The following is a 20,716-nucleotide window of genomic DNA, read 5'->3' as shown; positions in this document are numbered from 1 at the left end:
AGAAGTAATTCCTCATAATAAATTGTCACTACTTTTCACTAATTGTCAAAATCCCAACATTCACCAATTTAAACATGAAAGACTGCCAAAATAAATACAGAATTAAATTCATACATTTTTGTCATGCTCAGCTTTTTCAACGTCTCAGTCTGTGAAGTAAGAGCCAACTAGACACCAGCCTGTAAACCTTGGTTTATCAGTGTCCCTGTCTAATTCTATTACTTATTCCACTATTGACTTGTCCCACAGTCTTACAAACATTTCTCATTTGTTTCTTTCCTGGCTTATTACAGATTAGTGCTGCTGTCAATTTTTGGGTTTCAACAGATTAGTTGGCTTGGCAATAGGTAAACAGCACTGAAGTACTCTAAATACAAGCAATTTTTAAAAGACAGAATTCAATTGATTTCTCTCCATGATTTATTGCAACTCACAAGTATAGCTGTTATCACCAGGTTTATTGCTCCTTGGCACTAATATAAACGATAGTTAACCCAGCAAATACCCAAGATAACTGAACCCAGCACAAATATTACACTGGCAAATTTGCCCCTGGTTGTTTCGTCTACTGCCCGTCTTCTCTTGGCATTTTTCAGTTAAAAAAAAATCAATGATATGACATTTCATTTTGAGAAAGTGATCCATAGAGAGCCAATCACTAGATCCTCTTTATCAGAGACTGGAAATGACTATATTTATTGCACAGAATTAACATCATCTACACTCCATGAATCTCAATGCTTTTAGATGGGAAGTCATAATTAGAATTCAAATGAATCATGCCATCAATTCCATCTTAAATAATAAAGTCATCAATATAAATGCGTGTGATATTATGCCATTGTCCTTGTCATTACTAGTTCGTATTATAGTGGCTTTTAATGAAGATATCTCACTGAATTATGCTGATGATTACCTTTTGCTTTTTTCCTCCCTGAAAATGCACTTCAAATTAAATAGCTCAAGAATTTTACACATAATGAAACCTCGCAGATTTTTCAAGGTTAACTGCAATGAAGTATAATCAAAGCTACACTTCTGAAAAATATCTTTACCAATAAACCACAGAGTATTTGGAAAAATGTAAGGGATCAATGCATGGCTTTGAGATGGTTTCCTGGTTTTGACAAATATAGATTCTCTGTTATGGTAAAGTTCAGACAATACTGGGCGGTTTACAGAAGGTAGAAAACCTTTAGGATTCCAAAAAAAAGATTAAGAGTAACAACTGGGAATTAACTATTAAACATCTCATACAAACTGAAGAATCCTAGATATAACAAACTCAATTTTACATTGAGAAGTGGAACAAGGATGCTATCCACTGAGCTCAAAGAAAGCTGCCCACAGAGATGTAGTAAGTTCTGTGACATGCATTCCCATTTCCCAACATTATTAGTTTGAAGCTTGCACTTAATCAAGCTGATCTCCAGGCATGTAGCAACAATAAGGCCATCAACAGGCTAAGCAGCCTACTACAGTTAAGAAATAGAAAGCTTGCCAAAAGTTTAAAATAAAATCCTGTAGCTCTTTAATATACAAGTTATTCATGTGACAAAATAAATGATTTGGGCACACATAAGGTATTAAGCTATAAATAAAAATATTATAAATGTTTATTATTTCAAAACCATGTGGATTTTGTCTTAGTATTATAATGGAGACATTTAACATTCAACAAATAATTACTCTTTCAGGGCCAGGGAGGCTGTTTAGTGGCAACTGTGAACTAGTGCACAGCTAAAATAGTTAAACAGGCGACATGCACGTAGGATGTTTCCCATGGTTGGAATGTAGAACCAGGAATCAAATTTTAAAACAGGGGGATGCCACTTAGGTATAAGATGGAGGAGAAATCTTTTTTATCCAGAGGATTATGAAGTGAAGCTCAATCTTCTGAGTATGTTTAAGGTAGAGATTAATTGAAGATTTCTGAATGCCAGTGGCATACAGGGCTATGCGGATGGGTTGGCTAAAATGTTTCCATGTTTGATTAGCCACGATTGCATTGAATGCCAGAGCAGGCTCTATGAGCAGGATGGCCTCATCTTGTTTCTATGTCCCTGAGCCCACTTGGATAAAATGGTGTGTGATTTCAGTGCCCACCCAACGTATCTAAGTAAATTATTTATGTCTCAATGGAGCTTGCTAAAACTCCATTGACCAGCAACTGCCCTATCCACAGATTAATATCATCGACTTTGGAAACTGGATTGCCTGTTTATTAAAATGGTGAGAAGGAAGTGAATCCGGGACTATGTTTGGAGGGTAACCTTTCGAATCTTATCATCCCCTCAATCAAATTGGGACTTCCACCACAGTGATTTACAGAAGATCAAGGCTCCAGCATTTCAGCCTTCCCAACCATGTGAATGGCAGCAGAATGGGCTTTCTCTGGACCAGTGGCTTGCTACTGACTATCTGTCTTGTGGGATGGTGGTGGGGGGGGGAGCTCATTCTCTGAGGAAATGTAACTGACAGCATCTCCTGGATTCCCATGTTTAACGGCACGTGTTGACTCCAGAACATGCCGTAAGTTTCAGAGGAACTTAAAATAAATATTTTTAATCAACTTTTGGACATGTGACAACACATCTGAGATAGACAGGACTTGAACTGGCTGGCCCAGAGTTCGGGGCACAACCAGTGTGCCACAAGACTCCTTCATTTCAGAAGAGTAATAATGGCAAACACTGGCAGATTCGTCACCACCACAACCATTAAATTAAAGTCTTTTAAAAAGAAATTCTTCTTCTCTCCTTTTTACATCATACATGAGGCAATGCCACATCACACACTTAAACCAACCAACAACCACTTTACATCACTAGAGATGATGATCAGGCGAAGACTAAATCTACTGTCACATATGCATTTTGGTAAGAACAACAATGACTGGTAATATAATGGGGGTACAAGTCCAAAGGGAATGCAGGAGCAAAGGGGCCCGTGTATACATGCACAGATCATTGAAGTTGGCAATATAGGTGGAGAGAGCAGCTACTAACAGAATATCTTCAGCTTTACTCATTGGCTATCAAATGAAAGAGCAAGGAGGTGATGTTAAACTTATATGAGACACTTGTTAGACCTCAGCTGGAGTAGTGTGTAGTAGTAGCACTGGGTGCCACATTATTTGCAAGATGTGAACACATTGGAGTGGACAAATGGCTTATAAGAGTGGTTCCAGGGATGAAGAACTTTAGTTACAAGGATCGATTGAAAAAGTTGGGACTGTTCTCTTTTGAAAGAAGGCAGCTCAGAGAAAATCTGATGGAAGTTTTCAAAATCAGTACTGGACTCGATTGAGTGGATAGGGAGAAACTAGTGTTTTTGGTAAAAGGAACAAGCATGTGAGGACATAGATTTGAACTGATTTGCAAAAGGAGCAAATTTGATGTGACAGAAAACACTTTCCTATTGGATAGAAATAGTGATGTACAAGGATATTGGGGGATAAAAAAAAGGGAGATTGGCACAAGGTAATGATACTTATTTGAAGAGCTGGTGGCCTGAATTGCTTCCTCCTAGGTCATAGAACTTCTGTGATTTAGCCTTACCATCCACACCATGATTCATAAATTGATACAGTGATATGTATTTCTTGTCAGATGTGGGAGTTTAAAGACAGTTTAAGGGTTATCGCGGATTATATCTGCCATAAATTCTGTTGAATGCAAATCTTATCAGATCAAGTGGATCGGTTGGATAGACAGAGAGAAGCGATGAGGAATTTGCAACAGCAAGAGTATGTGATGGATAGCAGTTATAGAAAGGGGGGGAAGTCTCAGATACAGTCACATAGATGGGTTAACTCCAGGAAGGGTAAGAGAGGTAGGCAACTAGGGCAGGAGTGTTTTGTGGATATACCCATTTCAAACAGGTATGCTGTTTTGGAAAATGTAAGGGGTGATGGATTCTCAGGGGAACGTGTCACGAACAGCCAAGTTTCTGGTATTGAGACTGGCTCTAATGCAACAAGGGGTACGTTGACTTCCAAGAGATCAATTGTGTAAAGGATTCTGTAGTCAGAGCTACAGACATATGTTTGTGGGTGGCACAGTGTTTAGCATTGCTGCCTCACAGCGCCAGAGACCCAGGTTAAATTCCCGACTCAGGCGACTGACTGTGTGGAGTTTGCACATTCTCCCCGTGTCTGCGTGGGTTTCCTCCCACAGTCCAAAAATGTGCAGGTTAGGTGAATTGGCCATGCTAAATTGCCCATAGTCTTAGGTTATGGGGTAAAGGTAGGGGTATGGATGAGTTGCGCTTTGGCGGGTCGGTGTCGTCTTGTTGGGCCGAAGGGCCTATTTCCACACTAAGTAATCTATCTAATCTAATGTTTCTGTGGCCAGCAGAGAAAAAGCAGAATGGTGTGTTGTTTCCCTACTGCCAGGATCAAGGTTGTCTAGAGAGGGTGCAGAATGTTCTCACGGGAGAGAGGGGCCGGCAAAAGGTCATTGTCCACATTGGAACCAACGATATAGGAAGAGAAAAGGTTGAGATTCTGAAGGGAGATTACAGAGAGTTAGGCAGAAATTTAAAAAGGAGGTCCTCAAGGGTAGTAATACCTGGATTACTCCCAGTGCTACAAGCTAGTGAGGGCAGGAATAGGAGGATAGAGCAGATGAATGCATGGCTGAGGAGCTGGTGTATGGAAGAAGGATTCACACTTTTGGATCATTGGAATCTCTTTTGGGATAGAAGTGATCTGTACAAGGATTGCACCTAAATTGGAAGGGGACTAATATACTGGCAGGGAAATTTGCTAGGACTGCTTGGGTAAGGGTGTGTGTGTGTGTGTGTGTGTGTGTGTGTGCATGCAGTGGAGGGACCCAGGGAGATAGTGAGGAAAGAGATCAATCTGACACTGGTACAGTTGAAAACAGAAGTGAGTCAAACAGTCAAGGTAGGACTAATAAATTAAACTGCATTTATTTCAATGCAAATGGCCTAACAGGGAAGGCAGATGAACTCAGGGCATGGTTAGAAACATAGGACTGGGATATCATAGCAATTACAGAAACATGGCTCAGGGATGGGCAGGACTGGCAGCTTAATGTTCCGGGATACAAATGCTCCAGGAAGGATAGAAAGGAAGGCAAGGGAGGACGGGGAGTGGCATTTTTGATAAGGGATAGCATTACAGCTGTACTGAGGGAGGATATTCCTGGGAATACATCCAGGGAAGTTGTTTGGGTGGTCAGAGGGAAATTGAGAAACAAACTTGTAAGGAGATCTCAGCTATCTGTAAGAATAATAGGGTATTTCTGGTAGGGGATTTTAACTTTCCAAACATAGACTGGGACTGCCATAGTGTTAAAGATTTAGATGGAGAGGAATTTCTTAAGTGCGTACAAGTCAATTTTCTGATTCAGTATGTGGGTGTACCGACTAGAGAAGGTGCAAAACTTGGCCTACTCTTGGGAAATAAGGCAGGGCAGGTGACTGAGGTGTCAGTGGGGGAACACGTTGGGGCTAGCAACCATAATTCTATTCATTTTAAAACAGTGATGGAAAAGGGTAGACCAGATCTAAAAGTTGAAGTTCTAAATTTCAGAAATGCCAATTTTGACGGTATTAGGCAAGAACTTTCGAAAGCTGGTTGGAGGCAGACATTCGCATTAAAGGGATGGCTGGAAAATGGGAAGCTTTCAGAAATGAGATAACAAGAATCCAGAGGATGTATATTCCTGTTAGGGTGAAAGGGAAGACTGGTAGGTATAGGGAATACTGGATGACTAAAGAAATTGAGGGTTTGCTAAGAAAAAGAAGGAAGCATATGTCAGGTATAGACAGGATAGATCGAGTGAATCCTGAGAAGAGTAATAAAGTAAGTAGGAGTATACTTAAGAGGGAAATCAGGAGTGCAAAAAGTGGACATGAGATAGCTTTGGCAAATAGAATTAAGGAGAATCCAAAGGGTTTTTACAAATATTTTAAAGGAGAAAAGGGTAACTAGGGAGAGAATAGGGCCCCTCAAAGATCAGCAAGGCGGCCTTTGTGTGGAGCCACATAAAATGGGGGAGATACTAAATTAATATTTTGCATCAGTATTTACTGTGGAAAAGGATATGGGAGATAAAGTCTGTAGGGAAATAGATGGTGACATCTTGCAAAATGTCCAGATTACAGAGGAGGAAGTGCTGGATGTCTTGAAACCATTAAAAGGTGGATAAATCCCCAGGACCTGATCAGGTGTACCCAAGAACTCTGTGGGAAGCTAGATAAATGATTGTTGGGCCTCTTGCTGAGATATTTGTATCATCAATAGTAACAGGTGAGGAGCCGGAAGACTGGAGGTTGGCAAACGTGGTGCCACTGTTTAAGAAGGGCGGTAAAGACAAGCCAGGGAGCTATAGACTGGTGAGCCTGATCTCAGTGTTGGGCAAGTTGTTGGAGGGAATCCTGAGGGACAGGATGTTCATGTATTTTGAAAGGCAAGGACTCATTAGGGATAGTCAACATTTCTTTGTGTATGGGAAAATCACATCTCACAAACTTGATTGAGTTTTCTGAAGAAGTAACAAAGAAGATTAAGGAGGGCAGATCAGTAGATGTGATCTATATGGACTTCAGTAAGGCGTTTGACAAGGTTTCCCATGGGAGACTGATTAGCAAGGTTAGATCTCATGGAATACAGGGAGAACTAGCCATTTGGATACAGAACTGGCTCAAAAGTAGAAGACGGAGGGTGGTGGTGGAGGGTTGTTTTTCAGACTGGAGGCCTGTGACCAGTGGAGTGCCACAAGGATCGGTGCTTGGTCCTCTACGTTTTGTTATTTACATAAATGATTTGGATGCAAGCACAAGAGGTACAGTTAGTAAGTTTGCAGATGACACCAAAATTGGACACTGAAGAGGATTACCTCAGATTACAACAGGATCTGGACCAGATGGGCCAATGAGAAGTGGCAGATGGAGTTTAATTCAGATAAATGCGATGTGCTGCATTTTGGGAAAGCAAATCTTAGCAGGACTTATACACTTAATGGTAAGGTCCTAGGGAGTGTTGCTAAACAAAGAGATATTGGAGTGCAGGTTCATAGCTCCTTGAAAGTGGAGTCACAGGTAGATAGGAGAGTGAAAAAGGCGTTTGGTATGCTTTCCTTTATTGGTCAGAGTATTGAGTACAGGAGTTGGGAGGTCATGTTGTGGCTGTACAGGACATTGTTTGGGATGTTGGAATATTGTGTGCAATTCTGGTTTCCCTCCTATCGGAAAGATGGTGCGAAACTTGAAAGGGTTCAAAAACGATTTACAAGGATGTTGCCAGGGTTGAAGGATCTGAGCTACAGGGAGAGGCTGAACAGGCTGGGGCTGTTTTCCCTGTAGTGTCGGGGGCTGAGGGGTGACCTTATAGAGGTTTTCAAGATTATGAGGAGCTTGGATAGGGTAAATAGGCAAAGTCTTTTCCCTGGGGTCGGGGAGTTCAGAACTAGAGGGCATAGGTTTAGGGTGAGAGGGGAAAGATATAAAAGAGACCTAAGGGGCAACTTTTTCAAGCAGAGGGTGGTACGTGTATGGAATGAGCTGCCAGAGGATGTGGTGGAGGCGGGTACTGTTGCAATATTTAAGAGGCATTTGGATGGGTACATGAATAGGAAAGGTTTGGAGGGATTGGGCTGGGTGGTGGCAGGTGGGACTAGATTGGGTTGGGATATCCGGTCGGCATGGACATGTTGGACTGAAGGGTCTGTTTCCATGCTGTACATCTCTGACTCTAGGACACTCGCAGATGAAAAACTGGTCATAACTGAAGTGAAAGGAAAACAATGGGCAAACACAGACAAATTCTCCAAATTTATATAGAAATATCTTTCAAGAAAGATCACTGGATTGTAATCCTATGGCAAACGGTTGCTTCCAATTCAGTATCTTAAAGCTTTTCTGGTTCAGATCAGCTTTCTAACAGAGACCAGACAATGAGCACCCCATGTGGAAATACCCTAGATCTTTTACAGCTGTTCCCATTGGTGCAATGTAGTTTTCATGCTCTGAGGTTATTTTTGATGTGAGTCAAGATGATCTCAAACATACCTGATCTTGTCATGTTTTTCTATTCACCTCCCTCCATGATTTAGTTTGACTGGTACTTCATTACTGGACTGCCACAATATAGTGTTTACTTTTAAGCTTTGAAAGATTCAGAGATTCGAACATCCTTTAAATTGTGAGGTGGGATCTCAGGCAACTTTTGAGCAACAGTGCCAATAAGTATTTTTTTCAGTATTGATTAAAGGCACTTTTGCTTCGAATTCCAATTCAGGAGCAGTGGTGATATAATGGCCTCCAAGTGCTCTCCCTCATTTACAATCCCACTTAGAGCCATCTTCTGTGAGAAACTGAGCAAGAAGCAAAGCCACTGAATCCAGGCCCAGTTCACAAGGCCCATGGGAATGTATATTTTCTCTGCTGCTTGAGGGGGAGGGAAAGGGCTTTTGCATAATGAATGGGAAGGTGTACACCTTCAATTCTATGGTAGATCAGAATTTCCAGCTGCAGTAGATCTTTTGCTCCCTACTTGTAGGGAATAATGTCTTACCTCCTGCTTATAATGAAGGCTGAGATCAGAATCACCAGTAGAACTGCACTGCCAGCCACAGATACAAGCAACACAGTCGGGCTGGCACCATCCCCAATGATAGCTGATGGAGCTGGGAACAAACAGAGAAAGGTACAGGAGTTTCTTAATAGACAGATCTCATCATAGGGCACACAAAGTAAAACATTAATTATGGAGACACTTCTTTTTAATCTGTACAGGTGCCCTGATGTCAGAAATTGAACTGAACTAAACATTACTATGTTAGGTCCTCCTGTTGAGAAATGAATATCCTCATCTGTTAGAGGTTAAATCTGACCTATTGTATTAAGCAAAACTGATCTCATCCAGAGCAAGGGTAGAATGTTAAGGTCAGTCTTGAACTCCGTCAGTTAAAGAAATGAGAACAAATCAGCAATAGTTTGGCTACCATTAGCTACTCACAAATCCCTGCCAGAAAACCCAAGTCTGCTGCTGGCAGTTTTATTGCCTGGGGTTACACATGGTAATCAGGTTTTTAAGCAAGGGTTGAATGGATGCGGTCCACAGATCTATACTCTACTTGATTCAACAAAAACGTTTAGATCTAAATTTCAAAATTGCTGAAAAATATCAATGAAACTGACGGAAATGATTTCTGAACTGCTTAATACCTGAGTTTGTTATAAACTGAAATGGGGCACTGAAATCGCCATATCCTGCAGCAGTTCGTGCACGAACATGAAACATGTAGGCTGTTAAGGGGTTCAGACCCTTGATTTCTGTGTTCCTTGAGAGAGTTTTAACAATTCTGTAACTGCGTTCATTCTGATCCTGTAGAAAAATAAAAATCACTGTGTTAGAAGGGAAACAGTTAAAACAATGAGCTGGTACTCACATTGAGAGCAAAAGACTCTAGTTTTGCCTTCAGGATATGCGCACATTAGAGAAGAAAGGGGATGTCCTGTGTTTACTGCTCAGTGTGCTTGTTAGTGCTCCTTTCATAAAGACAAAGCCAAATAGAAGACACGGTCTCTGTAAAGACTGATGTATAGAATGGACAATGCAGAAAAGGCAGCTGTAAGAAATCTACATTATAACTGGAGTTTTTCAAGTGAAGAGCTATTATACTGTAAATACCAGTTGGAAGTTTACTGACACAACCTGCAGTTTATAATGGAACCACAAATAGAGGTGACTTTATTAAACAGCAATGTATTGTTAGATGCTACATTTGTTGTTAAGTTTAACTCTCCCTTGATGTTAACAAGAACTTTGAACAGAAAAAAATATTTAGTAGGGCCAGAGATCTTAGATGTGCAAGTACAAAAGAGAGTTGATGGGCCAGGAAGCCCCCTTCTGCCCTGTATTATTTGATGTTTCTCTATAATGTAGACAGTTTCACATGTCTAAAATCACACAACACCAGGTTATAGACAACAGGTTTATTCGGAAGCCTTGCTGTTCTGTGATTTTTAACTTTGTACACCCCAGTCCAACACCGGCACCTCCAAATCCTTTCACATGTTGATCACCACTGACCTTTTCATAGTACTTGATCTCGTATTCTAGAATTACACCATTTGGCCGCTCAGGTTCTGGCCAAACCAATGTAACCCCATGTCTTGTTATTTCCTTTGCTTGTATTAGACCAACTGAAGATGGAGCTGTGTGGAATAAATAGATCAGTTACCCAACTTAAAGAAAAAAAACACCCTTGATACAACTAATCCTTTATAGACTCTAATCATTGTGGAGGAATTTAATTTTAAAAAGTAAATAATTTCTTGTAAACTCCACATCACATTGTCGTTTCCCGAAATGTTTTGTGAATCTTTGTACATACCTAAAGATGTTGACATCAGGAATTAATAAGGGAATGCTAGTGCTGCATTAAAGAAGGAACTGACATGCTGTGCTTTTATGAATGTTATTATTTTTAATCACCTTGATCAGGCAATATTATGACACACCCTCAGGATCGGTGGAATTTAAGCCTGGACTACCACTATGTGCCAAGAGCCCCTACTTTAAAGAATGTGGTCCATACAAGAATCCCATTCACAGGTTAATTCATCAACATGGCTTTCTGTAGCACAGGCAAATGAATTTTCATTGATTGCAAATTGATTTCTCCTGGTCAGAAGAGGTTTAGCCTTTGCTGTTACTTGTCAGAATCACTAGACGTATTGATGAACAGAGATTGACCAACATTAGTCTAAGAGCCTCAGTTTTTTTCATCAAAAGCATGCTGGCATTGAATTGAATTTCTCCGAGTTGACCAAAGTTCATCTACTTCCAGACTGAAGTAAACAGAGAGCAATTGTCAGAGCTTCCTAAACCAAATATTCTTGGCACAGTCTTATCAAAAGCACGGTGGTGAAAAAAAAGTAGTCTAACTAAGCAAATGTTAAGTTAATCAACAGGATTCACACTACAAATAGTAATAGAAATCTGTAACTTTTGTTATGTTTCAGACACAAAATTTTCTAAGCTGGGAGTACCATTACCAATGTACTTATAAATTTTCAAGTTGAGAACTATCTTGGTGGAGAGCTATCAAGCAAATATTTATCTCATCTATAACAACAACAGAAATATCCTGCTTTAGAGAAAGGAAAATCAATTTCCGTTCCCAAATCTTGTTCATTAGCACATGATATATGCTCGAACTGGTAAGGCCTGTCTGTGACAACTTCATGTTTGAATTTCACTGCCGAAAAATAGCCACTCAGTTAAAGTATAGTACCCAAAATCTCACACTTCAGTCAAAAGTCAAAGCCTGGAGAGGGGACGGGGGAAAAACATTAATCCAGAAGAAATCAAATGTAAAAAAATGAGGCACTGAAATCTGTGTTTGCAACTGCTTACAGCGAAAATGCCCCACCCCCTCCATCCCCACCAACAACCGCCACCACTACTTGTGTTGTACTCCCCATGTCTTGCAAGAAATCTGCCCTGAGATGGTCTGAAGTAAAATCTCAGGTGATGGTATGTGATGATTAGCTGCTGGCTGGAACATACCATTCCAGTGTTTCATTTCAACAAAATGTAGCACAGCCTTGAAATTTTCACTTTGTTGTGTCCAATGCTCTTCCACTCTGTCCAGATGTGAACAAACTCTTTGGCTAGATTCAATTCCTCAATGACCTGCTATTCTACACCCCTCAATAGTTTTATTGCTGTCCTCCTGACCTGAACCCAAGCATTTCCAATACTGAAGAACAGCTTTGTTCTGTGTGGCAAGTTCTATTATGCAATTTTCAAGGTATCCAAGAATCAGAACCAGTTGAAGTTACCCAAGAAACCAAAGTATAGAAATAAAACAACAGATCCATTAAAGACATAAACGCAAAAGTTGCTGGAAAAGCTCAGCAGGTCCAGCAGTATATGGGAAGAGTAACCAGAGTTAACATTTCGGGTCTGGTGACCCTTCCTCAGAACTGGACCGGAACCAAAATATTAACTCTGACTTCTCTTAACCAGAAACTGATAGACCCACTGAGCTTTTCCAGAGGTTTCTGTTTTCATTTCTGAATTACAGCATCCACAATTCTTTTGGTGATCCATTAAATAAACCAAAATAAGATAGAAATAGTTGCAAAAGCTGGCTCCTTATTGCTTGTGAACAAATAAAGCCAAATGCATAATAATTCACTTTTAAATTCTGGAACACACTTAGATTACTGTTTGGTTTTGTTTTTATGGTTAAAGATAGTTTCTTTTGCCATGGTAAAACCACTGGCAACAGTGGACAGCTGGCAACCAGACTGCCTTTATGGGAACATGGGAGATCTCACCTAATCAACTGAATGGTTCTGGATGTTGAATCCCAGCAAAACCTACTCATGATATGGCAGAAAGAAGTAGATAGGCCCTGAACTTTGAGGCAATATTTCCAGCGTCAAACTTTTTTAAAATCTAAATTGATGAGTCTTAGGACAGGTAAAGTTACGCAGGCTTGTGTTATTTCAAGCAGACTCACCTTATAGTTCAGTGGATTTAAAATAGACAAGCAGGAGGAACACAGCAAGCAAGCAAGCCAGCCAGCATCAGGAGATGGAGAACTCGACGTTTCAGGTACAACCCTTCTTCAGGGATAATCTTTCTTTATATCTGAAACTTCGACTTCTTCAACTCCTGATGCTGCCTGGCTTGCTATGTTCCTCCAGCCTCCTGCTGGTCCGCTTTAGATTCCAGCATCTGCAGTTTTGTTTCATCTCCAACAGTGGATTTAAACAGCAGATAACACTTCACTTCAAATATAGATTAGGTTATTTACTTCAATAACACCTTAATTGAAACTATGGGTTATGCACCATGAGACAGTTTTCAGAACCAACATTATTTAGATTGGAACTTTGCAAAAACAGTGGTATTTCATTTAGTTGGAAACAGAATTGGAGCTCAAATTAACTTTACTGTAACGATGAGCTGGAAAGCATTCAGTTTATATTATGCACAGCAGCAGTTCATTTGCTAAACGGAAATGACATTATTTTCAATTTCAGACATTAATCTTCAAGCGGCTTTTGCATTCCAGTATTAAAATGTACTTCTACCAAGCAAAGTGCTGTTGATTGGTTTCTGCCAATTCTCTCCATTAAATGTAATATATTTTCTTAAAATCGGGTAATGAAGACTTATGGCCTGCCAAGGGAAACATGTATTTCCTTCAGAGTCAGCCTCGACTCAACTAAATATCAAAACAAAGCATTCTGCTGGAAAGCAATTTGTAGGTGACACATTTTTAAAGAACTGCTGCATTTTCAATATGTGTTGGGCGGTCTCTCATTATTTAACCGTGTAAGCGTTTTTTTAATGTTAACTGAGCAAAATAAAATCAAACAACAAGGTCGGAAAAAATGTTGCTTAAAATCAGATCACAAATTCATGAAATGTTTCAATTTCTAAATATAATTGCAATTTATTGAACTGAACTGACTACAAACCAAGCAGTAAGGAGTTAATCTATTACTGCACCTTTCAGTCAAGAAATACAACTCATCGATCATTTTGCTGGAACCACTGTTCTGTTCCAGTAAATAGATTTGGTCGAAATATGTCATCTGTACTTCTAATGTGTTATGGCTATCTTTAACAATTAAGCACTGCCATTTGTGTTTTCAAATCAATCACGTCAAAACAGATCAGCAAAAATGAATTTGAGAACCTCTTGGGACATTGGAAAGTGTACAACAATTTGGAATTTTACTGTGATTGAACATCACAAGGCTAGAAACAGCTGTTTTTAGCAATTTTCATGTTGCTTAACTGGTGTTCCCTAGTAATTCTTCTGTATCTTATGTTAATTCCTGTGATTCTTTGTATGTTACATACTGTAGACTTACAATGGGGTGGGGTGAGCTCCAAAAGTGACAGATTGAAGTGCTTTGAAGACTTAAAGTACAAAGATAAACCTAAGGCGATCTCTAAATATTATTAGAACCACTCCAGATTATGCTGCTGCTTTTATCACAGCATCCCTACAATGCAGAAGTAGGCCATTCAGCCCATAGAGTCCACATGGATCCCCCGAAGAGCATCCCACCCAGACCCATCCCTCTACCTTATTCCTGTAACCCTGCATTTCCCATGGTCAATCACCGAGGCTACGTATCCCTGGACACTGTGGATAATTTAGCATGGCCAAACCACCAAACCTAGACATCTTTGGGAGGAAACCGGAGCACCTGGTGGAAACCATGCAGACACAGGGAGAACGTGCAAACTCCGCACAGTCAGTCACCTGAAGATGGTATTGAACCCGGATTCATGCTGCTGTGAGGGAGCAGTGCTAACCACTGAGCCACTGTGCCACCCCATTCTTACTTAAATTGCCCAGCAAATAAATCTTTATTTATGTAAACCTTAGCTTTTGCATGTCATACCTGAAAGATACTTTCTTTTATTCAGTGAGGTTAGCTGATGGTAAATGCTTTGTTCTTCATACACTGCTTAAGGACCCAACACATCAGCATTAATGAGCCACCAAAATATGAATATTAATCTGTCAGTTTAAGATTGTGTCAGTCTGTAAAGTAGATGTGGGAAACATTTATTCTACTACTATTCGGCCAAGGCTGACAAATTATTTATCAACTTAGGCTTTGGAGAAGAAGTGTCGATTTTTTTTCGAAAAAGGAAACCAGCAGAGTCCAATATTCCTAAAAATGACATGTAACTATGAAATTGCCAGAACATTCTTTGTATTTGCTAAAATGCTTCAAATCAGGGGAAAAAAAATGAAGTTTTGAACACCTTAATGAATTTAAATTGTATTCTGAATATGAGTTGAGATTTACAATGGAGAAAAGTTGACTGTGGACTAGCTGAGTTGAACCAGGTCACTTTTTTAAAAAAGTAATCCTGCAGTAATAGCATGCAACCAGTGGTCTTAGTGAACAGACAGCGGACGTTTACTTATCAGAAGGAGGAGGTCCTGCCACCTGGCTCTGCTGTCTCTTGTTCTCCTAGAACTCAGCAGGTGACACTACTGTGATAGCGGGAAATTACAGGGGTGATAAAGACATGGCTACTAGAGACAGGTGGGTCAAGGTGTTTTGGATGGGGAAGGGATTGGGGAGGGTCTAGGTTTTGGAATCCAGGTGGGGAGGTACAATATGGAGTGCCATCAAAGCCCACAGGGAACACCCTGAACAATGTGTTCGCTTCCATTCCCACCTGTTTAACAAAGTTGTTTAAAAACAGTGGCTTTGCCACTCTTGCTCATCTGCCCATGTCCACACCAACTGCGTTAATGGCAGGGCACACATCATAGCCAGATCAATTGGCTTATTATCAAGCTCAGCTGTCCATTATGTTTTTTTTTAAAATAGAGGTTGAAATACTGACTCTGGTCACCCACTTTATTATAATAATTGTGTCAGGAGTGGGCAGAAAGGTAATGGTCGATCCATCAATCATAGACTCTGTAGAAACAACATGCCCAGCAGAGGGCTGTAAAAATCCAACTTTATATTTCTAGAAAGAACGACCAAATATCCAGACTTGGAGTATTATTCTAAATAATGTTAAAGATATAAAATAAATTCAATTGTTTCCAAAACGAGTGTTCATTTTAACTACCAATTCAATCATATAAAAAGGAAAGCCTGGGCCTGGTTCTAATTCTCAAATTAAGAATAATAATAACTCTGTGACATCTGAAACTAAATGCCTGAGGATGTTTTTGCTACATTTAAACCATTATAGAAATACATATTGCTGTTGTAGTACTGCATCAGGAAATGGGATGGGGGCTTTGAGTTAGCTCAAACTTTTTTTCTTGCTCTTTTTGAGGTAAACATCCCAAAATCTGCAGATGGGGACTGATTAGGCTAAAACTCCTTAATCTTTTAAGTGTGGAATGCCTTAATGGCTGTTTGGTTAACCTGTTTTCCTATTTGTTGTATGCAGGGTCAAGTGGTTGCTAAAGGACACATTGGGTCAGAAATACTGCTTGTGAAAACAAGCAAACCAGGTTAACCTTTAAAAGCGAATTGTTACCTGGGTTTCAGCATGCACACCTCAAATGTGTAAGCCAATCCAAACAGGACAGCTTTTCGTTTTGTACTTTAAATGGATTGGGTATGCTAATAACTGTCATCCACAGGGAGTCCAAACAATTCTGGTTAAACTTTTATCAACAAAGCACCAGTACCCATTTCAGCACTCTGTTGGTATGAATAATCTGTAATCTTTAGACAAAATAACCATTTCTAAGAACTTAAGCTGTGGTTCACAAAAAAAATCTAAAATGACAGATTTATTAGAATACAGAGATTATCATTGATTTCACATTTGCCTTAAACCTTTCATAGGATCTGGGAAACATGTCTTTATTGCCACAAGAGCAGAGAGCAAACGTCTTTACTGTCACTCAGTCTCAGGAAACGAGCAAAGCAGCTATTCAGCACGGCCACACTATCTACATCAGGTATAATTACTTGGCCAATGTAGGATAGTAATCGTAAAATCAGGAATGTCTCTCTGAGGAATACTAATTCAAGGCCAGATCTGTTTTGGAATAGAGCCAACAGAGCCAATGAAGCAAAAAAAAAGCTGAAAATCCTGTTTTGGCAGTTTGCTAATACTATTTCCCTAACAAATGACCAATGCAAAAGGGTCCACACAAAATGAACCAACCAGCCATGTCTTGTTCTTAAGAACACCAAGAAGTGCATTTAGTACACAAATGTGTCAGCTTTTATTCATCCCTGTGTTTGCTTAGCATAGGTTGTTTACTGCCTTTAAGAAAACGTTTTGGAAATTATTACAGAAATGTATTTTTTTGTGAAAATTGAGCTATGATTAAAGAAAGGTGAAAGTATGAGAATTTAATCAAATTCTATGTTCAGTGTAAATATTATTTATGAAAGAATAAATTATAATTTAGCATACATGTGTATCATGTTAAAGTTTGTAATTCAGTCCCCCTGTGTGCCCTTACTTATTATGGTGTGAGGAACCCTCTGCAATATAACCAAATGTTGTACAATAGTTACAACTGTGAGCACTTGGACACAAAAACATTTTTGCATGATGAAAGAAAAAGAAATTGAGCTTGTAACTCTGTAACCCCCCTCTTTAATGATGCCCTATGTACTTTGAGAAATGTGATTACTCTTTGCCTGAAACTATCTCACCATCTGTTCTGTTTGCAGTCAAATGACACAGAGCCTTTTATAGGCAATAAAATTTCCATTATGCACCAAGAAATCAAAGATATTTGGAACGAGAGTATGGTGAGATAAATTTGACTGTGAGCTAATTGTCTGGCTCTAGCCTGGCTTGATCTGTTCACAGGAAGAAGTGTTGGTGAACTCAAAAGATTATTAATTACTTTCAGCATGTGCTAAGAAGAATTTGTTTCAGAGATGTTCTGATTCTCCAAGCAATGTTCATTGCTATTAACCAAAAGGAAATTGGGAAGGGATTTTTGTTCAAAGTATTTCCTAGTTTAAAGTTGACTGATTTCCCAGGCTGAGTTTTTTTTACAATTAGATTAGATTACTTACAGTGTGGAAACAGGCCCTTCGGCCAAACAAGTCCACACCGACCCGCCGAAGCGCAGCCCACCCATACCCCTACATTTACCCCTTACCTAACACTACGGGCAATTTAGGATGGCCAATTCTCCTGACCCGCACATCTTTGGACTGTGGGAGGAAACCGGAGCAAACCCACGCAGACACGGGAGAACGTGCAAACTCCACACAGTCAGTCGCCTGAGTTGGGAAATGAACCCGGGTCTCAGGCGCTGTGAGGCATCAGTGCTAACCACTGTGCCACCGTGCTGTCAGTTCTTGCTGACAGAGCAACAGCTTCTTGCATGTGTGCCATGTCATTAGTGTATAAAAATTTTCAGACAATCTTCACAATGAACAAAATTAAGGGTCAAGCAAATGGACTGAGAATTTGGTCAGTGACAGGTTTTAAAGGGTCTTTTTAATATAAGAAAGAGGTTCTAAATGTAGAAATCTAGGGCTTCAGGAATAGAATTACACAATATGGGGACCACTTAGCTGAAGGCATGGTCTAAAATAGGAGTGGGTTAGGAGTTAGGGTGGGGACAGTGCAAATCTTCTAGTGACTTACTTTAGCTTTAACCATTGACAATGCTCCCCATTTACCAGCTGTAACTATTAGTGGGGTTTGTCATGTTTGAACACAATTCCAATTTGTATTTAAAAACCAGTGTGAGACGTAACTCAATTCTACAGTGAGTAAATGTGATAATACGTGATGTAATCCTGTTGTGTAACAGGTCAGATTCGAACTAAATTTGAGACCTTTGCTGGATCAGTGGTAAGGATGATTACAGTTGCCTTCAGCATTTCTCCTCATTTTTTAAAAAAGGTAGAACATGCTGTAGAATTTCTGCTGTGATACCAATCCAGTGGCATATGCTAGAAAGAACTCTTATGCGGGCAGTGAATAAGGGCAGGATTGCAATCAGTTTTGATGGTCCTCAGACTCATTTTGTCTTGTAATAATCATAACCTAGTATCCCACTGATAAATTAAGCTTTGGTGCAAGATTCTTGTGGGAGTTTACCATCTAACACCTGCATCCCAACATGAATTATAGATTTCACATCTGGTTTAGTAGCCTAAAGTGTAAATTTGTCATATGTATTTGCAAGTACAGCATATCATAAAATTTCTGAGTTTTTTAAAAATTTAAAACTTTGTCTGAATTCTTTTTTTAAAATCCCAATCTCTGCCACTGCAGTCAGAAGCTGTTTTTAAAAATTCACTCTTAAAAGTGTTTGTTTCTGACCAGGCCATCTTTTACTGCCCATCTTTAATTGCCCAGAAGAATCAACACGTTGGTGTGTGTCTGGAGTCACATTTAGGTCAAATAAGATAAGGATGGCAGTTTTCTTCCCTAAAGCATATTGGTGAACCAGATAGGGTTTTCCCCACAATTAACAATGGTTTCACTGTCATCATTAAAGTCTTAATTCCAGATTCATCTGCAATGACAGGATTTGAGCCTTTGTTCTCCAAAGCAATTTCCTAGTGTCTGGATTAATAGTCTAGCGATAATACCACTAAAGTATTGCACCTACTGTTCTTAAGTCTTATTCCTATTACAGAAGAGATTTTAGTTCTCACCACTGGTCCTTTTGTTTTCTTCACTAACTGTAAGGAGACTTTTGTTCTTCCTCGACTCTACCTAATTTACCAAGCTGGGAATTAGAAATGGTGATGTGTAACCTATCCCTCATTCTATTCATCACAATGAAGAGTTTCTTGAGCAGAATTTGCACAATTTATTTATCGGATGGACAAACCTTCTCGAGCCTTAACAGTACTACTTATATTTTTGTAGAGTCCTGTGACCACAAAGCTGGATTTTGTTTTAGCAATATGAATAGAAAGTCCATATTCTTCAATGGACGTTAATCAAGAACAATGGAATCGACTAAGGACCATTACATGACCTATCCAATTGAGTCAGACTGAAGTCAATGCAACTGAATAATGGTGGGAATGTAGAACAAGTTAAACAGCAATTCCACATGCTTTGCATCTTCACCCATGTCCAACTTCACTTCTAATAAACCTTTGTTTGAACGCTGTTAACTTTAGAATTTTCATTCATTTATTCATGAGGCATGGGCATCACTGGCTAGGTTCCTGATGAAGGACTCTTGCCCTAAATGTCAATTCTCCTGCTTCTCGGATACTTCCTGAACTGCTGTGCTTTTCTAGCACCTCACTCTCAACTCTGATCTCCTGCATCTGCAGTCCTCACTTTCTCCCAGCACTTGTTGTCTATTATGAATTGCCCTGGAGGAGGTGGTGGCATGTTGCACTCTTAGACTACTGCAGTCACTGGGGTACATTCACCCACAGGCCTGTCAGAAAGGGCCTTTCAGGAATTTGACAGTGGAAAAATATGGTGTCAGGGTTTCGAGTCAGGGACGGTTACTGACTTGGAGGCGAACTTGCTGGCGATTGTGTTCTTGCAACTGCCTTCCTTTCGCTTATAAGATGTAGGGGCCACAGGTTTAGAAGGGCCTTGGTGAATTACTATAATGCATATTGCAGAAGGTGCACTTTGCTCATATTGTGCACTGGTGGTGAAGGAAGCAAATGTTGAAGGCTGTGGTTGGGCCACCAATCGTATGGGGTGCTTGGTCCTGAATGGGTCAAGCTTCTTGTTGAATTGCCCTCCAAGAAAATGGAGAAAGTATACCATCACATTCCTGACTTGTGACTTGTAACTACACATATATAGTTAACTCTCTCCATAACAATTGCCTCCCCTCTCTGCTCCCAAATTGTTGAATCATACAGCCACACACACAGAAGACAGTCAGTCAGTCAGTCAGTCAGTCATTCAGCTCACTGTGGTCATGCTAACAGTTTGAAAGAGCTATCTAATCATTTGCATTCCAATGATTTTTTCCCTCATAGCCTTGCAAGTTTTTTCCTTTCCAATGCCCTGTTGTAAATTACTATTGAATCTGCTTCTACTAAATTGTAACTTGATTTAAACACAGAAACGCACTGCACAGGCATCACCACTCCTTTCAAAGTTACCCCATCCCTGCCCCTCAAAGTTGCTCTGTCAATGATGTAATAGATAAATTTATGTTTGCATTGGACATGTCTAATTACAGGTTTGACGATAGCTATTTCCCAGAGATGATAGCTGGTGGAGATTCATGCAGGCCTA

At 39.9% G+C, this 20,716-nt stretch overlaps 1 protein-coding gene across 1 annotated transcript in view; it reads right to left on the bottom strand.

Moving 5' to 3' along the window:
- Nucleotides 1-20,716, bottom strand: part of epha4a (eph receptor A4a) — a 103,112-nt gene that overhangs the window by 22,755 nt on the left and 59,641 nt on the right. The window contains exons 6-8 of the mRNA XM_060834863.1: nt 10,067-10,191; nt 9,199-9,358; nt 8,546-8,657 (exon numbers count right to left, since the gene is read on the bottom strand). Of these exons, the coding sequence (XP_060690846.1) occupies nt 8,546-8,657; nt 9,199-9,358; nt 10,067-10,191 (397 nt within the window). The remainder of the gene's footprint in view (nt 1-8,545; nt 8,658-9,198; nt 9,359-10,066; nt 10,192-20,716) is intronic.

The sequence above is a fragment of the Hemiscyllium ocellatum genome, chromosome 13 (assembly GCF_020745735.1).
Source record: "Hemiscyllium ocellatum isolate sHemOce1 chromosome 13, sHemOce1.pat.X.cur, whole genome shotgun sequence".
Classification (NCBI taxonomy): domain Eukaryota; kingdom Metazoa; phylum Chordata; class Chondrichthyes; order Orectolobiformes; family Hemiscylliidae; genus Hemiscyllium; species Hemiscyllium ocellatum.
Note: the sequence above shows the minus strand (reverse complement) of the source record. Positions and strands in the feature narration are given on the sequence as shown.